The sequence below is a fragment of the Capronia epimyces genome (genome assembly GCF_000585565.1).
Source record: "Capronia epimyces CBS 606.96 chromosome Unknown aczIQ-supercont1.5, whole genome shotgun sequence".
Lineage (NCBI taxonomy): Eukaryota > Fungi > Ascomycota > Eurotiomycetes > Chaetothyriales > Herpotrichiellaceae > Capronia > Capronia epimyces.
Window position 1 is genome coordinate 1,992,095 of NW_006912908.1, and position 20,899 is coordinate 2,012,993.

The 20,899-nt window shown below is 53.5% G+C and overlaps 8 protein-coding genes across 8 annotated transcripts; 4 read left to right on the plus strand and 4 right to left on the minus strand.

Moving 5' to 3' along the window:
* Positions 1–128: 128 nt before the first annotated feature.
* On the plus strand, positions 129–2,603 carry A1O3_06671 (uncharacterized protein; the record flags this gene model as incomplete). Its single annotated transcript, XM_007736789.1, has 8 exons — positions 129–331; positions 398–417; positions 500–714; positions 793–1,105; positions 1,153–1,540; positions 1,622–1,870; positions 2,013–2,082; positions 2,298–2,603. The coding sequence occupies 8 exons, from the start codon at positions 129–131 to the stop codon at positions 2,601–2,603; spliced, it is 1,764 nt and encodes a 587-aa protein (XP_007734979.1).
* A 1,259-nt stretch (positions 2,604–3,862) lies between these two features.
* On the minus strand, positions 3,863–4,833 carry A1O3_06672 (uncharacterized protein; the record flags this gene model as incomplete). The annotated part of the gene is made up of 3 exons (XM_007736790.1): positions 3,863–3,904; positions 4,198–4,430; positions 4,635–4,833. The coding sequence occupies 3 exons, from the start codon at positions 4,831–4,833 to the stop codon at positions 3,863–3,865; spliced, it is 474 nt and encodes a 157-aa protein (XP_007734980.1).
* Positions 4,834–6,328: 1,495 nt separating this feature from the next.
* On the plus strand, positions 6,329–8,131 carry A1O3_06673 (uncharacterized protein; the record flags this gene model as incomplete). Its single annotated transcript, XM_007736791.1, has 1 exon — positions 6,329–8,131. The coding sequence occupies one exon, from the start codon at positions 6,329–6,331 to the stop codon at positions 8,129–8,131; it is 1,803 nt and encodes a 600-aa protein (XP_007734981.1).
* Positions 8,132–8,866: 735 nt separating this feature from the next.
* A1O3_06674 (uncharacterized protein) lies at positions 8,867–10,330 on the minus strand (the record flags this gene model as incomplete). Its single annotated transcript, XM_007736792.1, has 3 exons — positions 8,867–9,027; positions 9,220–9,649; positions 10,058–10,330. 3 exons carry the CDS (start codon positions 10,328–10,330, stop codon positions 8,867–8,869), a joined length of 864 nt encoding a protein of 287 aa, XP_007734982.1.
* A 1,470-nt stretch (positions 10,331–11,800) lies between these two features.
* Positions 11,801–12,838, minus strand: A1O3_06675 (uncharacterized protein; the record flags this gene model as incomplete). The annotated part of the gene is made up of 1 exon (XM_007736793.1): positions 11,801–12,838. The coding sequence occupies one exon, from the start codon at positions 12,836–12,838 to the stop codon at positions 11,801–11,803; it is 1,038 nt and encodes a 345-aa protein (XP_007734983.1).
* A 1,231-nt stretch (positions 12,839–14,069) lies between these two features.
* On the minus strand, positions 14,070–16,139 carry A1O3_06676 (uncharacterized protein; the record flags this gene model as incomplete). Its single annotated transcript, XM_007736794.1, has 5 exons — positions 14,070–14,427; positions 14,794–14,962; positions 15,178–15,464; positions 15,593–15,745; positions 15,919–16,139. 5 exons carry the CDS (start codon positions 16,137–16,139, stop codon positions 14,070–14,072), a joined length of 1,188 nt encoding a protein of 395 aa, XP_007734984.1.
* A 717-nt stretch (positions 16,140–16,856) lies between these two features.
* On the plus strand, positions 16,857–18,680 carry A1O3_06677 (uncharacterized protein; the record flags this gene model as incomplete). The annotated part of the gene is made up of 4 exons (XM_007736795.1): positions 16,857–16,904; positions 17,016–18,113; positions 18,268–18,452; positions 18,524–18,680. 4 exons carry the CDS (start codon positions 16,857–16,859, stop codon positions 18,678–18,680), a joined length of 1,488 nt encoding a protein of 495 aa, XP_007734985.1.
* Positions 18,681–19,737: 1,057 nt separating this feature from the next.
* A1O3_06678 (uncharacterized protein) lies at positions 19,738–20,787 on the plus strand (the record flags this gene model as incomplete). Its single annotated transcript, XM_007736796.1, has 1 exon — positions 19,738–20,787. One exon carries the CDS (start codon positions 19,738–19,740, stop codon positions 20,785–20,787), a length of 1,050 nt encoding a protein of 349 aa, XP_007734986.1.
* Positions 20,788–20,899: the final 112 nt, after the last annotated feature.

A 20,899-nucleotide genomic window follows, 5' to 3' on the forward strand; every position in this document is an offset into this window, starting at 1 on the left:
TCTAACCAGTCTAGAGCCCTGCACGGCTGTGACATCAAAGCAGGCTTCGTGCCTCTGGATCCTGTCATCCTTCGGAAACTTGTGGTTCTCTGTCGACATCTTGCTTTTTTTGTTTTCTTCTTCTGACCATGGGCTCCATTCCTGAGCTACGAAAGCCAGCCGATCCGGGGAATCGAGCTATCGACGACTACCGCCCAATCAAGGTGATTTGCATTGGAGCCGGCATGAGCGGTATAACCGCGGGTTGCATGATTCCACATCAAGTCCCCAACGTGGAATTCGTCATCTACGAGAAAAATGAAGACGTCGGTGGAGGGTGGTACGAGAACCAGTGAGTGCTGAGCCTGCTGTGGCCCTGGTAGGATTCCCTGTTGGGGCTGACCCGATCCTCATTCAGCTATCCCGGATTGCAGCCTGGTAAGAGCAACCGCGGCCGCCGCCACCGTTCGGATGAATGGTGATGTTGATGGTGACTGTGACTGTGACTGATGCAACCCAGACTTGACGCCGCACACGTACCAGTACACGTTTGCCAGCAACCCTCGCTGGAGCCGGTTCTACCCTCCTGGCCCGGAATTTGAGAACTACCTGAAGGTGGTGGCCAAGAAATTCGGGGTCTACGATCGCACCAAGTTCCGCCACCAGCTGTTGACCGCGAGATGGATCGAGGATGACGGGCAGTGGGAGGTGGAGCTTCTCCGCCTGGACGACAACGTCGTAAGTCAAGTCAAGTTGTTTCACCTTGAGCATTCCATCCCCGGCCTTTCCCTCTACCGAGGATTAATCTCCGAGCAGGTTGTCAGAGACCGGGGTGAGGTTCTGATCAGATGCATGGGCCTGGTCAATGACTGGAAGTGGCCGGACATTCCAGGGCGACAAGACTACGAGGGCAAGATGATTCACACCGCCAGGTGGGACGACTCGTACGATGTGACGGGCAAGCGGGTGGCCGTCATCGGCTACGGTGCCACAGGCGTCCAGATCATGCCCGCCATCCAGCCCTTGGTGAAGTCGGTCGACCATTACGTGCGCGGTCCACTGTGGGTGGCCCCGGCTGGCGGAACTGCCATGGAGGAGATCATCGAACGGGGAGAGAGGCTGAACTGTACGTTTAATGTTCCGACGCACACGCACGCCATTGACCAGATCCAGTCGATCATCCGGCCGAGGAAATCGAGAAGTTCTCCCAGGAGCCACTCACCTACTTGCGTTACCGGAAAAGGATCGAACAGCTGTGCAACGGGTACCAGGCCGGGCTGCTGAAGGACACCGAAGCCAACGCACAGCTCCAAGCGCTGATCGAGGCCAACATGAAGGCTACGCTGGCGCCCAAACAGGGGTTCTTTGAACAGCTCAGACCTCCGTACCCAGCCGGCTGTCGCCGCTTGGTCATGGGCCAACGATGGATGGAAGCCCTGGTCAAGCCCAATGCTAATCTCATCCCAGGGGAGATCCGACGGTTTACAAAGGAGGGCATTGAGGACGCCGATGGCAACATCCGCAAGTACGATGCCATCATCTGTGCGACGGGGTTTGACACGTAAGTGAGCCCAGCCCCGAGACCCAAGGCTTGAGGATTGAGGATCCCGACGTGGCTGGCACTGGTACTGACATGTTCAAGGAAACTCGACAATGCAAAGACACCCATTCTCGGCCAAGGCGGCATCACTCTGGCCGAAGTTTGGGATCCAGAACCGGTGGCATACCTGTCTCTGGGACTGGCGAAAATGCCCAACATGTTCCAGATCTTCGGGCCCAACTCGGCCCCGGTGGCAGGATCGATTTGCCATACCATGGAGGGTGCTTGTGGCTACATTGTCAAGTGTATCACGAAGCTCCAGCAAGAGTACCTCAAGTCGATGGTAGTTAGGTGAGTTTGCTTGTGGCTGTGGTTGTGGTTGTGGTTGTCCTGGTGGTTGTGCTTTCGCCTGGAAACATGAAGGAGTTTCGGGAACCCTCCTTACCTTGTCCTTGTCTTGGACCTAGACCCTTACTGATGACTGCCATCACAGCCCACGCGCACTACAAGATTGGATGAACCATGTCGACTATTGGACCAGTAAGACGGTGCTGTCGGGAACGGTGAGTTTGTTTCTGTTGTGTTTCGGTTTTCGGATTCGGATTCGGATTCGGATTCTGTTTTCGGATTGGCAATCATCATCATCATCACCATCACCATCAATCATCCTGTTCTAACCCGACCAATCCATCCTGGATGATCATTCCCATTCTTTTCTGACCCAACCATCCTGGATGATCATTCCCATTCCTTTCTGACCCTCCATACTGGATAATAGTGCCGGACGTGGTTCAAGCGAAACATCGAGAACGGCCGGTCCATCATCAATTGGCCCGGGTCGGCCATGAACGCCTACCATGCATGGCGCAATCCTCGCTGGGAGGACTGGGAGTACGAGTCGTGGCTGCCCGAAGGCCAATCCCTTCGCTGGATAGGCAACGGCATGACCCACGCTGAACAGCACGGAACCGACACTACCGACTACATGTCCTTTGCTGACCCCAAGACCGTTCTTACCGATGAGGACTTCAAGGCGGTCGAGGGTGAGTGTAAGGGTGTTCCAATCAGTTCAACAGTGGTTTAGGCAGGGCTATTCCATTGGTGCAAGGGATTAGTTAGGGCTATTCCATCAGTACAAGGCTATTCCAATCAGCTCAAGAGTAGTTGACTACGAATGCCAAACACATATAGCTATAGATGAAGATATGGTATGATATGATATAGGATATAGGATGGAATGGGATATAATGGAATGATTGACTTGTGCTGCGTATTCTAAGAGGCCCACCTCCTCGACTGAGTCTGAAAGTCGATCATGATAGCTAATTACTTATTCTCTTGTGTATAGAGGGATGGAAGGATGCGGATATACTACTACTGCTGCTGCTGATGTTACTATTACTGCTACTACTACTACTGGTGCTGGTGCTATTACTGCTGCTGCTACTGTCACGGTTGACCTAAACCGAACCGTTATACCACGATGGTCTCCAAAAAGGACAAAGTAACTAATTCACTCGTGAAGTAGCCACTTCGTGTATATAACTGTCACAGAGCTACTGCTACTGCTGCTGCTGTCCCGGGTAATGAATGGTTGATTGATTGACATAGACAATTGGAATTAGAATTTGAATTGTCGGTCTTTGCCTATTACCGCTAGATCTCTAGATATTTTTCCTATCCTCTATTATATATGTATACAGTACAAATACATACAGTATATATATACTGGTATAGCTGATACTAGATGGATGGATATATCATGCTGTTCCTATATATATGGCTATTATGTTGCGTTGCGTTGCGTTGCGTTGCGTTGCGTTGCGTTGCGTTGCGTTGCGTTGCGTTGCGTTGTGCAGTGTAGTATAGTATAGTATAGTACGTTGAGTTTCGATATATTGCGAGGATATTTGCCGGCCAGTTCTAGTTCTACTATTGTTAAGTGAAGCTCGTGTCTATTTGTCTTGCCGGTTCTATTATAGTCAAGTAAATCTCGTGTCTGTTTGCCTTGCCGTTCTACTACAGTTAAGTAAAGCTCGTGTCGACGTCCTGAAAACAGTAGAAATAGAGAGTTACCCAGCTACCTGCATATGCAGTTGTGAATCCTCTCTGTCGAGAAGACAGAAGCTAAAGTAGAATCAATCTCGGGATGGGTGTATGAACATGAAAGAACTAGCAGCAGCAGGGGCAGGACATTACATTACAAGAGGAGTCTGCTCTGTGTGTGCGTTGATTGAATTGAATATCTATTCATCATACGTACTGTCAGGACACAGAACCGGATACGGATGCTATTTCCGCCAAAATCATAGCCCATGCATGATTGATCGATCAAATATTCACTCACTGTCCCTCCTGCAGTGCTCTGATGAGCGGGCCGGAGTCCTGAGTTGCGATGCGTGTTAGCGGTCTCTCACAAACACATAAACAGAGGGAGGGAGAGAGGGAGAAGGGGGAAGAGAGAGAGAGAGAGAGGTCCAAAGCTAAAGAAGCTTAAGAAACACAATAGAAACCTTCTCTCACTCTGTGGAGGCTTAAGAAGTACAACACAACCCTCTCTCTGTGGAGGCAAGAAACACCATACACAAGTCTGCATGCAATAATAGTAACTTGACGCAAAATACAACATATAAAGTAACAGTAATAGACTTGCGAAACAACATATAACGAATACATACCCCCCAGGCCTGAAAGAGCTTCATTCTCAGCTCCCCATACGGCGCATTCACATCCTCGAAGACGATTCGACTGATGAAATTCCCTTGTAGGGTTTTGCCGTTGATGAGGCCCATGTCAGCCAGTCCGATCGTCAAGAGATCCGAAGCGTCTTCTTTGCAGGTGTAGACTTTGAGGTATCGGTGGGCTCTGGATGTCACCACTTTCCACGCTGCGATGCGGGAGATTTTGATTTCTGGGGAAGAAGCATAGATCAAGTCAGCACAGTATCACACTTTTGTCGTCCTAGTACCAGTATGACACTTTTCTCGTCCAGCTACTTCTCTTGTCTTTAGTACCGGTATCACACTTCTTTTGTCACGCCTCTAGTACAATACCATCCTGTTCCATCCTGATCTAATATCACAATCACACCTTGATCAAAAAGACCCACGCCTACCTTCGGTGCCCACATATGTTCCACCTGTTATGGTAAAGCTTGCAGTGGGCGTGAAGAAGTCGGCTGCCAGCCTCTCGCCCGCGTCCGGGGTGTTGTTGTCCATGACGATGAAAAACTCGTCGATGAACTTCTTGACTGCGTCGGGCACGGGAGTCGTCGGCCACTCGGTCTGTGAGGTGGCAAGGTCAAGGCCGGACATGGTTGAGATGGAGATGGAGATGGAGGTGGAAATGTGGGATTCGGATTCGAAATGGATGGACAGTCGGTAGCTGTATCCGTGCAGAGAGAGACCCTGGAATGGATGGATGTCGATGGGAGATGGAATCTGTACAAAGAGATGCACAAGCTGGATATGGACTCCGTCTGCACTGACGGCTGCGGCTGCGGCTGCTTGGAAGTGGAAGGGGAAGGGCTGTGAGTTACAGTGTGTTGTGTGCGATGTGCGGTGTGCGGTGTGCGGTGTGTTGTCGCTTGAGGCTACAGTATTTATGCCTGCCGATGCCGACTGACAAAAGTCTTGTACAGATGGTAGATGGATGGACGTCCCCCGGGTAAGCTTGGTGCAAGCCTAACTCAGGTCCAGGTCCGAGTGTGAGATCATCTTAGCATCGACCCTAACTCTAACTCTGAAAACACTTCCCATTTGAGAATGTATAGTGGTATTATTGTAGACACTGTAGCCACTACTGCCCTGGAATCCCGTACTTACTGTACAGTGTGGCTTGAACTTGCAACCCAGACCGACAGTACGCAGTGCAGCCCTGGATGCGTCTGGCCGGGCCGTTCACTATACTTTGCTGCACTATACCACACTGCACACACTGCACTACACTAGACCAGACCATACCACACCACACCACGGACCACACTCAATCGAGTACATACCATAGTGCATACTGTACACTGAACATAAGTGGTCGGCTGTTACCTCATCAATGACTGGCCCGCATCGGCATCACGGGCGGCCTGGAGGACAAGGATCGGGATCGGGACGGAACTCTCGACGCGTGGAAAGATGCGAGAGACAAGGACGAGCACGAGGGAAAAGTCGAGGACGAGTGACAACGGACGCACTGGAAGGGCAAGGACAGTCCCAGTCCGGATAAACTCCCTGCATAATATGCCGCAGGAATCTCACGAGGCTGCGGCCTAACGGCATCGGCTGTGGCAGTGGGCACTTTCCCCGCCTCCAGTCCCTCCACCTACTGTACCTCCACAACACTACCTAGCTAAGTATGGAGTATGAAGTATGGAGTATGGAGTATGGAGTACTACTAACTACACTGAGATACTACTGCACCAGACACTAGACGGCACGACTTCCCTGAATCTAGCCTGGCCTATGTACCGTGGCTGTCTCGACCCTCAGAAGGCCTCACTTGACCGCGTGTCTCGGTGATCCGGGTTCGTTTTGTTTCCAGACTTCACACTTCAACCCGCTCGCCGTCTTCCTCTCCCTCCGCCCCTGCCACTGCCGCGCTCAAGGAAAGAAGTTCTACGTTGACCATGCACACCTTGAACGAGAAAGGTTGATGCCGGGGAGTTCATTCCGCTCCGAATTTGGACTGGGAGCATATCCATGCCCAACTTCACACCCACATCCACATCCCCATCCACCGTGCTTGTCGTTGTCCTTATCCACACCCCCAACCAACACAGTCATACAGGAAAAGGACGGTTTCGAAACAATTGCAATGGCAGCCACAGGCGCAGCCACAGAATCCCAATCCAAATACGACGGTGAGTACGATGTCATCGTTGCCGGGTCCGGAGTGGGCGGACTCGCGGCCGCCATCACGGCCGCTGAGCGAGGGGCACGCGTGCTCGTACTGGAGAAGCTCGATCAACTGGGCGGCGTAACCGCACTGTCATCAGGCGTGTTGTGGCCAGGACCCAATCCGGTTTCGGAGAACGCGGGCTTCCACGACACAGCGGACGAGGCTCAAGCATACATGGACACGCTCTCGCGCGGCTTGGCCAAGGACGACCTGAGGCTGAGCTATCTCGCCGGCGGCCGCGAGGCCATCCAGTACTTCACGGACAAGATTGGGGTGGAATTGCAGGTCATCGCCGGCGTGCCCGACTATTACTACCCGTCCGTCCAGGGGTCGAAGCCAGACGGCCGCTTCCTCGAAGGCAAGCCTTTTGCTGCCAGCCGCCTGGGAGACTGGGCGAGCAAGGTGCTCACCTCGCCGCACGGGCCCTCGTTCAGCTACGTGACGGGTAGCGAGTGGGCGGCGTCGCAGACGGGCCAGGAGAACTTTAACATCGTGCAAGTCGTCACCCAGCACGTCCAGCAAGATGAACGCTGTGGTGGCGCCGGGCTGTCGGCAGCCTTTGTCTACGCCGCGCTCCAGCACCACGTCGAGTTTCGAACCTCGACCGCCCTGGCCGACTTGATCGTCGAAGACGGAAGAGTGGTGGGAGTGGTGGCCGAGCCACAGGGACAGGAAAGCAACGGCGACAGCGACAACAAAGCAACCAACCCACTCCCACTTCGGTTGCGAGCGCGTCGCGGCGTGATTCTGGCCGTGGGCGGGTACGACTGGCGAAAAGACCTGATGCAGGCATTCGACGGACTCAAGGAGCAGGACATGACGACCATGACGCCGCCCAGCATCACGGCCGACCACCTGGTGGTGGCGGCCAAGGTGGGAGCGATCCCGATCCCGGCCCGTCTCCCCGGCCAATCGCCCATCTTTGTCGGCTACCGCGTGCCGGGCGAGGTGGTGTTCGGCCACGCGTCGTCGCGGCTGTTGCTGGCGGGCTCGCCGCATAGCATCATCGTGAACCGCCACGGCCGGCGCTTTGCCAACGACGCCTTCTACGCCGACGTGGTGCAGCAGGTGACGCGCTACGACGGTGGTGGCGGCGTCGACGGCGGCGGGCTGGGCTCCAGCGGCGATTCCAAGGCCAAGCCCAAGTCCAACTCCCTGCTCCACTGGCCCGCCTGGCTCGTCTTCGACCAGCGCATGCTCGACAAGTATGGCCTGGCTCCCAGCGCGCCGGGCCAGCCGCTGCCTGCCGGCCTGGCCATCCAAGCCGACAGCCTGGCGGAGCTAGCCGAGCGCGCCGGCATCGATCCCGCCGGTCTGACGGCCACGGTGCAGCGCTACAACGGGTTCTGCGAGAACGGCACCGACCCCGACTTTGGCCGCGGCACCTACCCGTGGTCGGCGCTCATGGTGGGCGACTACCGGCTGAAGAACGCCAACATGGCCGACCTGGCCCAGGCTCCCTTCTACGCCGTCCCGTTGGTGCACGTGTCGCTCGGAATCGGCACCGCCGGCCTGCCCATCGATCGCGACGGCCGCGTCTTGACCCCGGTCAGTAAGCCGGTTCCGGGGCTGTATGCCACAGGGAACTCGACCGCCTGGCAGGACTGGGGGGGCGGCTATACGAGTGGCGTGGCTGCCATGCGTGGAATGATCTATGGTCATCGAGCGGCGTTGCAGATGACAAAGGATAAGGATGCGGATGTCTCGTCGAAGCTATAGCTACAGCTACAGCTACAGTATGAGAAGTGATTAGTACTAGCTAGCCAGCTGGGTGACCCTAGGCTGAGCCTGTGTGTGTCAGTAATGTACGTACAGTATGTACCATCAAATACTTGCTGTCAAAGTGCATTCAGGTTGAACGTATGTACTATTAAATACTTACTGTCAAGGTGTATTTGTCAAAAGTTGAAATGTTCCATGTTCGCTATCAACGGGGTATGGGGGGAGCCCAGACTATATAGGTGTGTCCATACCAGCCTTCTGGTTAAAGGACAAGGCTGGGAATGCCTAAGTCAGTGCCTGAGCTTCACATAAATACTTACTGTCAAAGTATATTTAGGGTGAACACACCATGTGTACTATTAAACACTATCAGGGTGTATTTATTGAACCGCGTCCGTTGGAGGTTAGGAACGAGCCAATATATTAACTCAACTGTCCTGTTCGGCCTTACAGTATCATGCTACAACTTATAAGGGGTTCCGGCAGCAGTATAAGGAAGTCATTTAGGCGGAGGGAGAGGGGGAGGGAGAGGGAGGGAGATGATCCAGCATAGGCTACTATAGCTACCTACCTATATTCAGTAGTATATCCATGACCATGACCATGATAATTCAGTATAGGCTACCTTGGCAATTGTAGCTACCTGCCTATATTCAGCCATGACCATGACCAGCATAGTATAGCATACCATAGCACTCTGACCTTGGTAGCATGTACTCCAACCCCTATGGCTTATAGGAAGTGGACCTTGTTTGCAATCTTGCCAATCTTCTCAAACTCCACCTCGCATACCGACCCGTCAGGCACGCCATGTGTCTTGCCCTGGTCGGTGAACCACTGGCCACCGCCACAAGTTCCCGTGAATGCTACTGTGCCAGGTTGAACGGTGGTTCCTGTGATGAGAAGGAAGGTTAGTCTTGGTTGCTCACACTACATGACACAATGGCACGAGGAGAAGGAGAACAGAGGAAGAGGAAGAGGAAGAGGAAGAGAAAGACATGGCTGGTGCTCACACCACATAACACAATGACAGGAGGAGGAGGGAACAGAAGAAGAAGAAGAAGAAGAAGAAAGAAAAAACTCACCCGTTGCCATGGACGCCACCAGCTCCGCCACATTGAAAGTCATGTTCTTAGTATTGTCCTGCTGAACCACTTTGCCATCCACCCTCGTGTACAATTCAATCTGGGGCGGCACTCCCAGCACGTCGGCACTGACCAAGACCGGACCGATCGGGGTGAACTTGTCGAACCCTTTGGACCAGATGTAATTCATGGCGCCGAGCTTGGGACCCGGACGAGGCGACAGGTCGTTGCCCACGGTGTATCCGATGATCTGCTTCTTGGCCTCCTCGACCGTCACATCTTTGAAGGGCTCGTACCCCACCAGGATGATCAGTTCGCCTTCATAGTCCAGCGAGTCTTGCTGTACAGGGTGGACGTCGATGGTGGCGTAGGGGCCGGCCAGACAGCCGGCGGGTCGCCAGAAGAGATATGGGCGAGGAGGGGGGAGATTCTGTCAATCATTAATCAGTAAATTAGTCAATTTGTGAATCAATCAATCACGACGGTCCAAGACTGAACAAGACTTGAACTTAAATCTGAACAAGGACTAAACAAGAACTTGAACAAGACTTGAACAAGAACAGAACAAGGACTTGAACTTGAACCTGAGCAAGCCCCTAAACAAAACAAAAAACAAAAACAGGAACCTGAACAAAACCAAGACCAAGATCAAAATCAAGACCAAGATCAAGAACTGGACCTGAACCTGTACTTGAACCTGAACAAACCCTGAACAAAAAGAGACAAGAACATGAACAAGAACATGAACAAGAACATGAACAAGAACAAGAATTGAACAAGAACTGAACAAGAACCGAAACAAACCCTGAACAAAACATGAACATAAAATCTTACCCACCTTATATCCAACCTCGGTAGCCTCCTCCACGTGAGCCTTATAGTTCAAGCCAGTCTGATAAACAATCGGCACATCAGCCACGGGCGGCAACAAGTCCTTCTTGTCCACAGTCACAATCTCGTCGGTCAACTTGATGTCGCGACGGACCGGATTCCCCGTGGCGATGTTGACTTTGATCTGGTCGTCGAGTTCTCCGTTCTCTTTGGGCTCGACCAGCTGGGCGAAAGTGGGCGAGCCTTTGTGGTCGAAACGGACGAGGTGAGTCCAGGACATGATTGCAATAGAACCAACGTTGATCTAGAAGAAGGTAGGATGAGGATGGACGACTTTGAAGATGAGGATGAAGGTAAAATGAGGATGATTGGCCAATTGAATCAACGTTGGATCCCGAGGAAGATGAGGATGACTATGAGGATGTCTGATGTCTCAGGATAACTGAACTGTAACCCTAACCTTTCAGTGGTGTGATGTAGTCAAGTATATATAAATATACTCGGCGGGTGTGTGTGTTGTAATTAGGTCGACTCCTAGACCGTAGACTAGAACACAGTACGTTTTTATTCCTCGAGTCTTCCTCACGATCATCCGTGGGTACTCGTACTCGGGTAAACACTTGACCTGGCATCCCGACTCGCTATGTAAATATGTATGTACATATGTATGTACACAGTCTAGACTCTGTATGTTCTGACCCCTCCCCTTTCCCCTCACTCACGTCAGTGCAAGTGTACTATGATTTGATTTGCTGTAATTGTGATTGCGGAGAGGATAACTCTGTGATGGTATGAGGGCGGGTATAATTCTAGTGATAGTATGAGAGCAGGTATAATTCTGGGATAGTATAAGAGCAGGTATTATGTACTCATAAATTCATAGTGCTTCGACATTGCAAGCATGAACATAACAACATGTGGGGACACAGCCGTTGTCTTGTTCGGTAAGTAATTGAATGTCTTGGTCCGGCCGCGGATGTGCAGAGGAGAGGGAGGGGTGAATGTATGTAGATGTATGTAGATGCCACCCTTTCGGATCACAACATATCGTCTTCTGTATCGCTCTCGGATCATGACATATCATGTTCTGTATTGCGCTTTCGGACCATGACATATCATGTTCTGCATTGTTGCTCTCGGATCATGATATGTCATCTTCTGTATTGTCTCTCGGGCGACGGAAGAGAAGGGAGGGCGGCAAAATCATGGGTCATATGTTCCAGATGGACCAGAAGCAGGCTCTAGGCTCTCAGCTCTCCGAGCCACATCCACGCCCACACTTCCTGATCAGTGAGCTCTGGTACTGGATTCCCCATAATGGTGTACCATATGTCGATTCCCCTACCTGCTGTACCATATGTCGATGTAGTGACCACAAAAGTACCCATCCGTCGTTGGTGGTGACTTGGGGTGGAATCATGGATCGTGGAGCTGAATGGTTATTCATTCTTCAGAATCGAGATATAACAAGGACGTGCGGTTGACTCTATCTCTGTCTCTGGGCAAGACCGGCTGACCTGGTGAGATAGCATGTAGTCATGTAGTCATGTAGTCACTCAGCACAGTATGTACATGTCCTTGGATTGATGTCATTCAGTACGTGTACATGTCCTTGGATTGACGTCTCATTGCTGTCCATCGTCAACTAGCTTCAGTATCCCCCAAAATCGAGATCGAGATCGAGACCGAAAAACCTCAGTAATGTGTACGCCTAGCCCTACACCCTAAACTGAAATGAAATGTCGCACCATCAAACCCAGATGTACGAGGAGCTGATGGTATTGAACATCTCCCACTCTCCCAACTTCCTGCCCGGATCGTAACCACCAGCCGCGGCAGTGACCAGAAACGGGGTGAAGTGTTCGTCATTTCCAATGGGCTGCACGGCCTCAGAGTCAGGAAACGACCGCCACTTGCTCAGGCCGTCGAGTCGCTTGTTGAGGTCCTGCTGCGTGGCCACCTCCTCCAGCTTAGACTCGAAGGCTCGATTGTTCGGCGGCAGCTTGGCTCCCTTGACGTTCATGATGGGCTCGATGATGGCCGGGAAGTTGTGGTAGGTGTGGCCGCTGCCGAGGATGGCCCAGCCTTCGTCGCGGAAGGGCTCGAGCGCCTTGCCCAGGGCGAAGGATTTGGAAATCACCGTCTCAGGATCGCCGCGTGGGATCGAGACTTGAATCACGGGGAGGTCGGCCTGCGGTCGGGTCAGCATCAGTGGTGTCCAGACGCCGTGGTCCCAGCCGCGTTCCTCGTCCAACTCGGCCTCCAGGCCCTGCTTCTCCGCACTCTCCTTGATGCGACGTGCCAGCTCTGGGTCGCCGGGGGCGTCGTAGACGATCTCCCACGCTTCCTTGGGCAGTGGCTCGCCCGGAACGGGGAAGTAGTCGCAGTAGATAGGTGGCTTGGCCGCCGATGAGATGTATGTCTTTTCCGCCTCCCAGTGTGCCGTCACCACAATCACCCCTTTGCAGCCGTCCAGCACCCAAGCCGTCTCCTTGCAGAGGTCAATCAGGGGCTGTTGATGGGGCACGCGCAAAATCGCCAGAGGTCCCGCTCCATGAGACACAAAGAAGCAAGGAGCACGTTTTGATTTGGGGGTTTCTTTAATTGCCATGGTGGTGGTGTAGAATCCGATGTCGATGTCAGTGTCGGTATTGAATCCGATATCGATGGATGTCAGCGTCAATGTCAATGCCTGTAGCCTCTCACTGATGGACGTGGTGGACGTGATGAAAAATGAGGAGAGGAGGGGAGTTGAGCGTACAAGAAATCCCTCCACTTGCCGGGTCATGTTTATACTGTCGCAGGTCTCGTCTAAACGGCGAATCCTTCCGATCCAGATCAGCTCGTACTGCCAGTGTAACATGTCTGGTGACTCTGGTCTTGATTTTGGTCTTGTCGGATCGCTGGTTTAACCGACGAGCCTGGCCCTGCCTTCCGGGTTACAACAAAACGAGACTTCTCCGGGACGGCGACCCCGCAAAGTGCGTCTGGGCCCATGATGATGAGGGACTGTGTGATACGACACTTTGCATGAGGGACTGTACTGTGTGTTACGAGACTTCACTTCCCGAATCTAGACCTGAGCTCTGGTGGTCTGATGGCATATGGCAATATATGGACCGGTCAATATTGGGGCCTGCGTACTGTCTTTGACCCTAGGGTGCCTACATAGGTAGGTACCTACCTGTACTGTACCTCAATCCTAAGTTTCTGTGGATCATACAGCATCTCGATCTTGGTGACTGTGACGGTTGGGGTGCTTGCCCTTGTACATATGTTGTGCCTGGTTCAATGGTGGAGGCTTAGGTTCCTGAACCGAGCATCAGCCTAAGGGTGGGTGTCAAAATACCGGGCGGGTTGTCTCCAACCTTAGCCTTTCCCTCCAGGCTTATGCCCCAAGGGGCTCCGGCTCCCCATCTTGGGGAACTTGCACGATCTACCATCCCCGGAGCCAGAGAAGGGGAGTTCTGTGCCAAGCATAAGACATTCCAGTATTGCCTAAGGCTACCAGGCTGGTCTGTCAAACTTACAGTAGCACTAACTTGGGCATTCCCAGCCTTGCCCTTTAACCAGAAGACTGGTGTAGGGACGCCTATATTGACTGGCTCCCCTAAACCACTTTGATAGGGAACATGGAACATTTCACCATTTGACATGGTCAGTGCCACACCACTCACTACATCACTGGTTCTGCCCCACGCTCCTCAATCCACAGTATATATGTAGATCTTACTGCCACTACCATAGCCTATTCTGCTCGAGTGAGTGAGTGAGTCAGTGGGTTGGAGACCACTATTATATTTGTATTGTAGGCTACATACAGTACAATCATGGTGCCCACAGTCCAGCCCAGCTGTCAGTCCCATCAATAACATTGAAAGTAAAAGTCATAGTCATAGTCGCCTTCGCCGTCGCCCTCATTCGCCCTCTTTCTCGCTCTTGCTTCCTCTCTGGCTTTCGCTCTTGCTTCCTCTCTGGCTTTCGCTCTTGCTTCCGCTCTGGCTTCCGCTCGTCCATACTCATTCCGACCAAGGCCAAACCTGTCCAGCAAAGTCTTCCAGGTCCTGCAGAAAAACATCCGGCCGTTCCAACGCGGCAAAGTGGCCTCCTTCGGTGTGGATTCTACTCCAAACCAAATTGCCCGTGGTTCGCACCCACGAGATGGGCGCGGGTAGAATCTCGTACGGGAAGAACGAGAAGCCCAGCGGCTTGGGGACGAAGTACTCTGGCAGGTCGTGGTACAGGACCTGTAGCGTGTCGCGGTATGGGTAGATACAGCGGGCGATGGTCTTGGTGAACCAGTAGACTGAGGCGGCATCGAGGATCACCGAGAGGGAGGGGGTTTGGTCGCTCCAACTCAAGTACTTTTCACCTATCCTGTCGCCCCAAGGGGTTGGGTTAGTCAGTGTGTATTTAGTCTGGCCATGGTATATATCTAGCCAAGCTGTGTGTGTGTGTGTGTGTGTGAGAGAGAGAGAGAGAGAGAGAGAGAGTGAGGGGAGGGGGGAGTGTGTGTGCCACCATAGCGTATGTCTACGTAGGCCATATATACATGACACATGGAGCAGGGTAGGAGTGCATATATAACACATAGAGTAAGGTGGAGGAAGATGGGGTATCATGGTGAGATGGAAGAAGAGGAAAGAGTATCGTGGTATTGGGAAAGAAAAGAGAAACACTGCCGCTGCACTGTCGCGCCATGGACATAGACATGTTTCCTGTACTCGACACAAAACAACTCACCAACTCAGTAATGCGACGGGGTTGGTAGACAGTACGAACCCAATCGTGGCCGGCCGGGTGGCTTGTTCCAGCGCGTACGCAAAGTTAGTCATACTGAACAAGCCGGTTCGGTCCAGCGCGGCCTGTTCGATCTCACTCAGACTCAGACTCGGAGGGTCATTCGATGTTTCTGGGCTTGCCGGTGTCGGGTTCGAGTTGGGCCGGGGATTCTGCGGTTGCGGCTGTTGCATGCCACAAAAGTTCACTGGCGCAGTGATTCAAAAGTGTCAGCTGAACATCGGAGATCAAATGCACAGTAGGCAAATTGGTGCTGGGAATGGTGGGTGTCGTGCCATTGTATCCTAGTCATGTATGGCATGGCGTAGCCCCAGGCCTTATGGAAACTGGACTTACAGTGCACGGCCTTGCATGCTTCATACTTGGACCCCAGGATTCTCGCCAGGTAACTCCCAATGTCACCGCCTTGAGCAAGATAGCCAGCGCCAAAGCCGAGACTGATCATGACCTCGTTGATGGCCCAGGCGACATCGAGAAGCGTGGTATTGGATGTGGTTGACGGGCCGCTCGAAAAACAATAGCCGACTATGCTAGGCACAATGATGTGGTAGGGCAGAGTGGACGGGGTGTAGCGCCTCCTCAGGATGTCGAGAGCCGGCAGAAATTCCATAAAGCTCCCTGGGGATCGATCAACCCAACTACGGTCAGTCCGTCATAATATCAAACAAGGAACGAAAGCAATTCTGCAGTATAAAGCAAGGAACGAAACCAATTCTGCATCTGCAGGTACAGGTACAGGTACATACCAGGCCAGCCATGTAGCAGCACGATGGGGATGGCGTCTGGCTTCTCTGAGAACAGAGCCACAAAGTGAATGTTGTAATCCCTTCCGGCCTCGTCGGTCACTGCAGTCTGGTAGTTGGGGAAGGAGTTGATACGAGTCTCGGTTTGACGCCTAATAGACAGCAAAGGAATGGTGAGCTGATCCTAGTCTCGGTTTGACGCCTAGTCGACAGCAAAAGAATGGCTTAGAGCCCCAGGTTTTCACAGCAAAAGAATGACTTAGAGCCCCAAGTTGGAAGTGAAGTCCTCTGAGAGGTCTGGTCCCATGGGAGGAACAAAACATACCAGTCATATTGAGTCTTCCATGTGTGGACGGCATTGGAAAGCCAGGCGTGAGAGATGCCCAGGCTTAGGCTTTCATCTTCTTGCAGACTTTCATACGTTGCGGGCGCCAATTCGGCGAGGGCGAGCTGCTGTTGGAACCGGGCCAGCTGTGAGTCGGGGATCGACACTTGGAACGGGGTTGGCTGGGACGAAGCCCCTGGAGGGATCTGGGCGTATTGCATGGTTCTGGAGGTGTAGCAGTGATGGTGATGGTGATGGTTCTGGAGGTGTAGCAGTGATGGTGATGATGATGGGTCTGGCCTCAGAAAGTAGATTCAAGTCAAATTCAGATTCAGAGCGCCTGAGCCTTGCCGTGTTCGTTGACTAACTGTACGATGCACAGTATTCGTAGGTGTAGGTACAGTACAGTATGTGTTTGTTGGCCAGAAGTCGGGGCTGAGGCTAAGGGTGGGTGTCAGCCCAATTCAATCCCGGTGGGCGGAATCACGGCTTGTAGTATTGTAGTATTGTAGTACTGTACATACATGCGGTATGCGGGTATGGTTGGGACCAAGATACCAGACATGTGGCATGTACCATGTACCATGTACAGTATGCGGGAAAACCTCCACACACATGCCGCTTCGTCTGGTTACTTACTGCCCGCCCCTGATATTCTCGCTACCGCACACAGGACACAGGATGGCACTGCAACGGGCTGAGTTCCGAACGTTTTCAGGGGTTGGCCAGCGACCGGGAAAACCCTGCTACCTTCTATTGCGCGCCAGGATGGAGAATGAACAGATTGACGACACATGGTTGACCGTCTTCTCGGTCGTAGTGACCCTTTACCCTTGGCCCTTTGGCCTTTCTACTATCCATTTTGACATCACCTCAATACTCTGTTTCCGGTTCCCTTTCCATTCCTGCCGCAGACCTGTTACGACGTTGACGCCAAAATGGCAGACTTGCCAGCGGTGTTCAGCATCGCGAACATCGCCTTCCTGGTAAGTGGTAAGGAGTAAGAAGACTCACTTGAAGTGGTGGTGGTGGTGGTATTGGACACTACTCATACTGTACCCATATTGTACACCCACCAACTAAGACTTGCCAACCAGACCGTGTTCTACTACCTCGCCAGAAGCGTGTATCGGCTCTTCCTGCATCCGCTCAGCAAAGCCCCTGGGCCGTGGTACCTGGCCATTTCGACCATCCCGGGCACATACTACATCTGCATCAGCGGCCGCTATAACCAGCTGAACCGGAGGCTGCACGAGCACTATGGGCCGATTGTGCGCGTCGGCCCCAACAAGCTCAGCGTCAGGGGCGAGATCGGCTGGCAGGCCATCTACGGCCACAAGCCGCGCGAGGCGGAAGAATGGTCCAAATGGCCCGCCTTCTTCGTCAACATCCCGCCCGACATCACCACCGCACCCACGGCCGAACACCGCCGGCTGCGCAGGGAGATCATTCGGGCCTTTTCCGACAAGGCGATCCAGGAGCAGCAGTCCATCTTCCACCACTACGCCAATCTGTTGATCCAGCGCTGGCGCGAGCGAGACCAGACCGTCATCGACCTGGCCAAGTGGTTCAACTTCTTCACCTTCGACACCTTCGGCGACCTGGCGTTCGGCGAGCCGTTTGGCTCGCTGCAGGGCGGCGAGTCACATCCGTGGGTGAACCTGATCTTCGACAGCATCAAAATCAACAAGATGTCGGGCTTTCTGGAAGAGTTCCCCTTGATCAAGAGACTCGCCATCCTGCTGACCCCGCCCGACCTCAAGCGCCGCGCCACCGAGCACTTTGAGCTCAGCGAGCAGAAGATCCGACAGAGGCTGACACGCGACCGGGGCGACCGCAAAGACTTTGTCTCGTATATCTGGAAATCTGACGGCACGGGCTTGACCCAGCAGGAACTGGAGCGGAATGCCTCCACCTTGATCGTGGCCGGCAGTGAGACCACCGCCACCACGTTGTCAGCCCTGATCTCCTACCTCCTGAGGAATCCGGACAAGTATGACCGGATTGCGCACGAGATCCGCTCGACGTACAAGGGCGGCGACGAGGAGGTGACTCTGCTGGATGCCGCCAATGTTCCCTACGTCCACGCGTGCATCGAAGAGACATTGCGCCTCTTTCCCGCCGTGCCCATCGGCGCTCCCAGGCAGGTCGGCGCCAGTGGAGGATTTATTGAGCAATACCGTCTGCCTCCGAAGGTGAGTGAAGTCCTTCCTAGCAATTTTCTGGTATCTTTTCTAGTGTTGTTCTCTTCTCAGTAGAAACCAATTGTCATGTCTTGAGCAAGGCTACAAGGCTGTCCGGCAGACCAAACGGACACGGTTGATACTGACACGGCATTGCTTGGGCCAGACTTTACTCGAAGTGCCCCAATGGGCCACGCACCGAGCCAGCGTCAACTTCCGAGACCCAGACGACTTTATTCCAGAACGATGGCTGCCCGCCAGCCACGCGTGGTATGACGAGAAGTATGCCAATGACAACAGAGGGGTGGTGCAGTCCTTTTCCTATGGACCGCGTGCCTGTCTGGGAAGAACGTGAGTGAAATTCGATTTCTCCTCTCTGCGTTCTGCGTTCTGCGCTCTGACCAAAGAACTCACCACACTAGCCTCGCTTATCACGAGATGAGATTCATCCTCTCGCTTATCCTGAAAAACTTCGACTTCGAGCCCACGCCCGAAGGGGCAAACTGGGTGGAGAGGTGTGAGCACTATTTCTTCTGGGTCAAGCCACCCTTGCCTGTGAAGTTGAGGGGGCTGAAGTGATGGTCTTGATCTTGATTGTTGGTCATGGGAGTGACAGATCGGATCACATTGAAGTGATGTTATATTGGATCGCGAAGAGATGTTATGTTGGTCATGGAGTTGACGATTGGGTCCAAGTGATGTTGAAGGGTCAAGTGAGTACACTGTATACACCGTCCAGTTGATGCGAGCACATGAATTGAAGTGATGCCCATCTCATCTTTGATCTGCTCTGCACTGCAGAGACGTCCAGTACAGTAACTGATTTGTCTCCTGTATTCCGCTCGGTCCTGGAACAACAAGCCGCTGGCACGGGCAGAATGGCGAACATGGCTTGAGAGGATATGGACTGGACTGGACTGGACTAGCAAATACAATTAGCTTGAGATAATACTGTACAGTGTACGGATACAATACATCCATGGCTGCCATGGAGGTATTTGGAAGGTAGGTAGGTAGTTCTAGTGGCCTGCGGTACGGATACGGATACGACGTACCAGGTACCAGGTACCTGAGGTACATACCTAGGTAGGTAGGAACGGATACAGACCAAGGTACATAGGCACGGATGGGATACAAATCCATCCCGGGTCGGACACCAGTTGGCGTCGAGTTGTGTTGAGTCGGCTCGGTCGTCAGATATATCTGATACAATTACTCAGAGAATCCAGGTCTACCGTCCATCCATTCCAGTCCATTCCCTTCGCCCGTCCCGATTCGACTCGAATCGAACCCGACGCGACATTGGCAACCACACCTAAGTACCACCACCACCACCACCACCACACCCCCTCTCGACATTCACTAACATATCCTGTACAATATCTGTCCCCTCACTTGACGCGACATCCTCGGTAGACTAGTACTTCGTTTCCTCGACGGTCGGGCCCCAGCCTATACTGTACCTCGGACGTCGTACCTCGATGTGATTGCTGAGAGCGTAATCTACCCCAACAGCGATACCGTGCTACACCACCAACGCCACAAGAATACCGTCTTACACCACCAACACCACACGATACCATACACACCACCAACGCCACAAGATACCATACACAGGCGGTAACTAAACACCAACATGTCTACAGCCACAGCCGCACCTCCAGCCACGGACAAGACCAAGACCAAGACCAAGAGGAAGAGAATCGAAATCATCATCGGCGGACCAATACTAGGGCCTCAGAGCGAGTACGCGACGGCGTCGAAGCTCGAAGCTCTAGTATCGCTCTGCCAGTCGCACTCGATCACAGCGATTGACGAAGCCAAGATCTACGCGGCCAGCGAGGCGTTCGTGGGGGCGACGCGGCTCGGAGCGCAAGGGTTCCGAATCGACACCAAAACGCCCGGCGGGTGGGAGCCAGGGTCGTCGACGCGGGCCGGCGTGGTCTCCAACCTGCGCTCGAGCCTGCAGCGGCTGGGGGTCGAGCAGGCGCACGTGTTCTACCTGCACGCGCCGGACGCGGCGGTGGCGCTGGACGAGACGCTGGCGGGCGTCAACGACGCACACCAGGCCGGGCTGTTCTCGCGGTTCGGGCTGTCGAACTTTCCGCCGCGCGAGGTCGAGCGCGTCTACGAGACGGCCAGGGCCAACGGCTACGTGCTGCCCACCGTCTATCAGGGCTGCTATAGCCCCGTGACCAGGAAGCCCGAGGACGTGCTGCTGCCGCTGCTGCGCAGGCTGGGCTTCAGCTTCTACGCCTACAGTCCGCTGGCGGGCGGGTTCTTGACCAAGACCAAAGACCAGATCCTCGCCGGCGTCGGGCGATTCAACCCCAACGACATGTATGGCGCCATGTATCGCCAGATGTTTGGGAAGCCCAACTATCTCGACTCGCTGGCTGCTTGGGCCGAAATCGCCGACCAGGAGGGCGTGTCCAGAGCCGAGCTGGCCTATCGCTGGGTCGCCTGGTCGAGTGCCCTGAACGAGGAGTGCGGAGATGCCTTGATCTTGGGCTGCAGCTCGCTCGATCAGATGACCCAGGCTGTCTGCGGCATCGAGAAGGGTCCACTCTCCGACCAGGCTCAAAGTGCCATCGATGCCCTCTGGGCTAAGGTCCAGCATGAGGCCCTGATGGACAATTTCGAGGCTGCCCAGCTGGGGAGACTAGATGGTCCAACAGCTAGCTAACAAACAACAAACAAACAAGCAGAAACCCTGTGGTGGGCGGGCCATTAACTAGCTAACCAACCAAACAGACAAACAAACAAACAAATACCCCGTGGTGCGGGTGGTGTTGGTG